At 45.6% G+C, this 6288-nt stretch overlaps 1 protein-coding gene across 1 annotated transcript; it reads left to right on the top strand.

Moving 5' to 3' along the window:
• Positions 1-3050: 3050 nt before the first annotated feature.
• Positions 3051-4952, top strand: LOC141796181 (uncharacterized). The gene is made up of 2 exons (XM_074677156.1): positions 3051-4371; positions 4509-4952. The coding sequence occupies exons 1-2, from the start codon at positions 3051-3053 to the stop codon at positions 4622-4624; spliced, it is 1437 nt and encodes a 478-aa protein (XP_074533257.1). The 3' UTR covers positions 4625-4952.
• Positions 4953-6288: the final 1336 nt, after the last annotated feature.

Here is a 6288-nt window from a genome sequence, read left to right as displayed (position 1 = left end):
GACTGAAGGAGGACGAGAGAAAGAAACTGATACTGGAGGAGGAGGAGGAGGAGGGAACACAAATAGAGGACATAGTGATAGAGCTGGAGGAGCTGGAGGAGCTGGAGGAGCTGGAGTGGGACATGAATCTGTACGAGGAGGAGTTAAGAAAGTTAACGCATGGCTTAGAAAAGACAAATGATGTGAATGGAAGAAACAGACTGAGACTGAAGGAGGAGGAGAGACAGATAAGTTTGCAAAGAAGAAGAGCACAAAGAGTGAAAACACCGGGACTGGTGGAGGAGGTGAATCAGCCTGAGGAGGTGTTAAGAAAGGCAATAGATGACCTAGAAAAGGCAAAGGAGCGCTTTGACAGAAACAGACTGAGATGGGAAGAGGGGGAGAAGGGGAGACTAAGACTGGAGGAGGAGAAGAAGAGGTTGAAACTGAGGAAGAAAGAAGAGAGAGAGAGACGGGCAAGTTTGGAAAGAAGGAGAACACCAAGAGCGAAAATACTGGGACTGAGGGAGGAGGTGAATCTGATCGACGAGCAGGTACAAAAGGTCATACATGAGCTAAGAAAGGACAAGGTCCTGTATGAGAAGGAGGAGACACTGAGACTGAAGGAGGAGGTGAATCTGATTGACCAGCAGGTACAAAAGGTCATACATGAGCTAAGAAAGGACAAGGTCCTGTATGAGGAGGAGGAGACACTGAGACTGAAGGAGGAGGAGGAGGAGGTGAAGGAGACACTGAGACTGAAAGAGGAGGAGAAGGAAAGAGGGAGACTGAGACTAAAGGAGGAGAAGGAAAAAGGACAAAGACAGGAGAGACTGAGAAAAGAAAAGGAAGAGAAGAGACTGAGACTAAAGGAGGAGAGAATAGGACAGGAGGAGGAGAAGGAGGGCATGAGACTGCAAAAGGTAGAGGAGACAGAGAGACTAGAGCTGAAACTGGATGGAGAGGAGGAGGGACTGAGACTAAAAGTGGAAGAGGAAAGACTGAGACTGAAGGAGGAGGAGAGACTTAAACTGGATGAGGAGGAGGAGGGACTGAGATTAAAGGAGGCGAAGAGGAGACTGAAACTGATGAAGGAGGAGAGACTGAAACTGGAGGAGGAGGAGGAGGGACTGAGACTAAAAGTGGAAGAGGAAAGACTGAGGCTGAAGGAGGAGGAGAGACTTAAACTGGATGAGGAGGAGGAGGGACTGAGATTAAAGGAGGCAAAGAGGAGACTGAAACTGATGAAGGAGGAGAGACTGAAACTGGAGGAGGAGGAGGAAGGACTGAGATTAAAGGAGGCAAAGAGGAGACTGAAACTGTTGAAGGAAGAGAGACTGAAACTGGAGGAGGAGGAGGAGGAGGAGAGCCAGAGACTTAAGGAGGCAAAGAAGAGAATAAGAATGAAGGAGGAGGTGAGAGTGAAACTGGAGGAGGAGGACCTGAGACTGAAGGAGAAGGAGCGACTGAGACTGAAGGAGGAGGAGAGACTGAGACTGGGGGAGAAGGAGAGACTGAAGGAGGAGGAGGAGGAGAGCCTCAGATTAGAGGAGGACAAGGAGGAGAAACTCAGACTGGAGCAGGAGGAGGAGGAGATAGTCAGATTAGAGGAGGAGAAGGAGAGACTCAGATTGGAGCAGGAGGAGGAGGAGATGGTCGGATTAGAGGAGGAGGAGGAGAAGGAGAGACTCAGATTGGAGCAGGAGGAGGAGGAGATGGCCGGATTAGAGGAGGAGGAGGAGAAGGAGAGACTCAGATTGGAGCAGGAGGAGGAGGAGATGGCCGGATTAGAGGAGGGGGAGGAGGAGAAGGAGAGACTCAGATTGGAGCAGGAGGAGGACGAGAGACTCAGATTAGAGGAGGAGGAGAAGCATGAGAGACTCAGACTGGAGGAGGAGAAGGAGCAGGAGGAGAGACTCAGATTAGAGGAGGAGGAAAGAGACAAACAGGTAAGTATGGAGAGAAGGAGAAGAAGGAAAGAAAGGAGACTGAGACAGGAGGAGGAGGAGGAGAGACTCAGACTGGAGCAGGAGGAGGACGAGAGACTCAGATTAGGGGAGGAGGAGAGACTCAGATTAGAGGAGGACGAGAGACTCAGATTAGAGGAGGACGAGAGACTCAGATTAGAGGAGGACGAGAGGCTCAGACTGGAGCAGGAGGAAAGAGACAGACAGGTTAGTATGGAGAGAAGGAGAAGAAGGAAAGAAAGGAGACTGAGACTGGAGGAGGAGGACAGGCTCAGACTGGAGCAGGAGGAAGAGGAGAGGCTCAGACTGGAGCAGGAGGAAGAGGAGAGGCTCAGACTGGAGCAGGAGGAAAGAGACAAACAGGTTAGTATGGAGAGAAGGAGAAGAAGGAAAGAAAGGAGACTGAGACTGGAGGAGGAGGACAGGCTCAGACTGGAGCAGGAGGAAGAGGAGAGGCTCAGACTGGAGCAGGAGGAAGAGGAGAGGCTCAGACTGGAGCAGGAGGAAAGAGACAAACAGGTAAGTATGGAGAGAAGGAGAAGAAGGAAAGAAAGGAGACTGAGACAGGAGCATGAGAGACTCAGACTGGAGGAGGAGGAGGAGGAGAGGCTCAGACTGGAGCAGGAGGAGGAGGAGAGGCTCAGACTGGAGCAGGAGGAGAGGCTCAGACTGGAGCAGGAGGAGAGGCTCAGACTGGAGCAGGAGGAGGAGAGAGTCAGATTAGAGGAGGAGGAGGAGAGACTCAGACTGGAGCAGGAGGAAAGAGACAAACAGGTAAGTATGGAGAGAAGAAGAAGAAGAGAGAGGAGACTGAGACTAAAGAAGGAAGAGGAGGAGAGACAGAGACTGAAAGAGGAGGAGGAGAATGAAAAACTAAGAATGAAGGAGGAGAATGAGAGACTGAGACTGAAGGAGGAGATAGAAAAACGCAAGCAGGAGGAGGAGAAGAAACAGATGCAAGAGGACGAAGTGGACAAACTGATACGAGAGGAGGAGGAGAAACTGATTCGTGAGGAGGAGGAGACACAGATGCAAGAGGACCAAGTGGACAAACTAATACGAGAGGAGGAGGAGAGATTGATTCAGGATGAGGAGGAGACACAGATGCAAGAGGATCAAGTGGACAAATTGATACGGGAGGAGGAGGAGGAGGAGGAGGAGGAGAGACTGACACAGAAGGAGGAGAGACTGACACTGAAAGAGGAGTTATTAAAAGAGAAGGAGGAGAGGAGACAGAGACAGGACAAGGAAGTCATTGAAAGACAAGAGATGATGGAGAACAGAAGGAGGAGAAGGGAGAGAAAACGGGAGGAGGAAGAGAAACTGAGACTAGAGGAGGAGGAGGATTTAGAAAGACTGTTACAGGAGGCGGAGCAGTGCTGGAGACAGGGGGAGAGACGAAAACAGGAAAAGAATAGGAAACGGAAACAGGAGCAGGAAGAGGAGAGACCACCAAACCAGAATGAGGAGAAGGAGAGACTGAGACTGAGATTGAGGGAGGAGAGAGAAAAACAAAAGCAGGAAGAGGAGAGAAAGGCTCTTATGGAGAAGACCAGGAGGCAGAGAGAAAGACAGGAGGAGGAGAAGAGACTTAGAGCAGAGGAAGAGAAGGAGAGACTGAGGCTAGAGGAAGAAGAGAAAAGAGTGAAACTTGAGAAGGAGAAGGAGAAGGAGAGACTGTTGGCACGGGTCCTGAGAGTAGATGACGAGGAGGAAGAGCCGGAGGTACAGATAATCAGACCAGATGAGGAGGAAAAGGAGAAAAGACTGAGACTTGAGAAGAAGAGACTGAGGCTGGAGGAAGAGGAGAAAAGAGCCAGACTTGAGAAGGAGAGACTGAGGCTGGAGGAAGAGGAAAAAAGGGTGAGACTTGAAAAGCAGAGACAGTGGGAGGAGGCAGGGTTGCTAGTGGTCCTGAAAATACGTGACGAGGACGCAGAGACGGAGGTACAGACATTCACAACAGATGAGGAGGAAGAGGAGAAAAGAGCCAGACTTGAGAGGGAGAGACTGAGGCTGGAGGAAGAGGAAAAAAGGGTGAGACTTGAAAAGCAGAGACAGTGGCAGGAGGCAGGGTGGCTAGTGGTCCTGAAACTAGGTGACGGGGACGAAGAGACCGAGGAGGAACCAAGCCCATATGAGGAGGAAGAGGAGAAATGGAAAGATGCGGTGTGGGCGGACAAGCGGGAGATGACGGAGAGCAGGTGGATAAGGGAAAGAAGAAGGAGGGTGCTGCGGGAGCAGGAGGAGAAACGTAGAGGACAGGCACACTCTGGGGAACAGGAGGAAGAGAAAAGTCATCAACCTCTTCAAAATGAGAGCCAGTTTTCAAAACTGAAACTGCGCCTCCTGGAGCTCCAGAGGGACCGGGTCCTCAAGAACATCACCAGGAGTGAGAAGAAGGAGGCCAAGATCCAGGCCAGGGGTAAGAAAGCAACTTTCAAACCTTGTTTTTAAATTTCTCTTTTAAAAAAAAGATTTGATTTGATCAAAAATCTGTCAAATAAGAGACAATCTCTCAGCTTCACTCAAAAGTCACCTTGAATATTTGGTTTCTTTCAGAGGATCCTGATCCTGCCGACAAGGAGATGCGCTTACGGAAGCAACAGTCCAAGAGGATGAAGCTGCAGAAGAAGCAGAGAAACCTGGAGGAGAAGATAAGCCGCAAGACGGGGTGAGGACTCCAGGATGAACTCAGCCAAGGAGAAGAGGTAAGTGTTTGGTAAGTATTTGCATTATTTAGTACACACACACACACACACACACACACACACACACACACACACACACACACACACACACACACACACTTCATAAAAAAAAACTAAAAACACACAAAACATTTAAACAGTTAAACTACTTTCAAAAATCATTTAAATTAGAGAAAAATAAAAACATAAAAAACCCTAGAATAGTTATTTTAAAGTAGGTATAAAGTAGAAGAAAGTTATTTGTCCTCCGATGAGGGGGGGTGGTGGCAGGGTAAAAGTAAAAGGTTGGACAACACACACACACACACACACACACACACACACACACACACACACACACACACACACACACACACATAAAATTATATTATTCTTTCAATTCAAACATTTCATTAAATGATGCTTGATTGGATAAGTTAAAGATTGTGTGTTGTCTAATAAAAGGTATTTAAATGATGTTCAAAAAAGTTCCCAAAATTAAAATAATTATCCAAAGAACAAGAAAAAAAATCAGGCAAAAAAAAAGTCAGACTCTAAATAGTTCTTTTAAAGTAGAAGAAAGTTATATGTCCTCCGATGAGGGGGGGTGGTGGCAGGGTAAAAGTAAAAGGTTGGACAACACACACAAAATTTTATTACCCTTTAAATTCAAACATTTCATTAAATGATACTTGATTAGATAGTTAAAGCTTATGTGTTGTCCAATAATAGGTTTTTAGTTTATTTTTTATCACTTTTTTAATCACAATTATCATCTCAATAACAAAAAATAAATGAATTAATTAAACAAATAGTTAATTTAAAAGACAGACTCTAAATAGTTCTTTTAAAGTAGAAGAAAGTTATTTGTCCTCCGATGAGGGGGGGTGGTGGCAGGGTAAAAGTAAAAGGTTGGACATCACACACAAAATTATAGTTATTTTTCCTATAACATTTTACTTGATATCTTGATTAGATGGTTAAAGCTAATGTGTTGTCCAGTAAAAAGTGTTTAAATTACGTTTAATAGAGTAGTCTCCAAAATCCCAATAATTATCCTGATAACAAGAAAAAAAAAACAGGCAAAAAAAGTTAGACTCTGAATAGTTCTTTTAAAGTAGAAGAAAGTTATTTGTCCTCCGATGAGGGGGGGTGGTGGCAGGGTAAAAGCTAAAGATTGGATGACACACACAATTTTTTTTTCTAGGAATCATTTAAACTTTAAAAACAACTAGTTTGACAACTTCCAAACTAGTGTCTTTAATGTAGAACAAAGTACTTTGTCCTCCGATGAGGGGGGGTGGTGGCAGGGTAAAAGTTCAGAGAAAAAATCAAAGTTAATTGTTGTGTGTGTCCAACACAATTATCAGTTCAGCTAATAATCTGCTAATCTAATTTGAAATAGATGAACAGAGCTTGTTCAGGTGTCATCCAAATCAAAATTTTACAGCCAGTGTTTTTCTAAACAAATTTCATCTAGTTTAATGTAAACAGCTATTAAATCATGTGGACAATGAATAAAAAAATAGTTTGACCAGACTCAGCTCTTTTCTGAAATAGTTCTTTAAATATAGAATAAAGTTATTTGTCCTCCGATGAGGGGGGGTGGTGGCGGGCCAAAAATAAAAAACCAACAACAACAACAAAAAAAC

Source organism: Halichoeres trimaculatus, unplaced genomic scaffold (genome assembly GCF_033239565.1).
Source record: "Halichoeres trimaculatus isolate MK-OKI-2021-1 unplaced genomic scaffold, fHalTri1.1 fHalTri1_scaffold_10, whole genome shotgun sequence".
In the NCBI taxonomy this organism is placed as follows: domain Eukaryota; kingdom Metazoa; phylum Chordata; class Actinopteri; order Labriformes; family Labridae; genus Halichoeres; species Halichoeres trimaculatus.
This window is presented reverse-complemented; position numbering and strand designations above follow the sequence as displayed.

Bases quoted from the DNA above. Each gene is read 5' to 3' on its own strand.
- LOC141796181 (XM_074677156.1), top strand. From the start codon at position 3,051: ATGCAAGAGGATCAAGTGGACAAATTGATACGGGAGGAGGAGGAGGAG. The intron at 4,372-4,508 runs GTAAGAAAGCAA...GGTTTCTTTCAG, and splicing joins GGCCAAGATCCAGGCCAGGG to AGGATCCTGATCCTGCCGAC.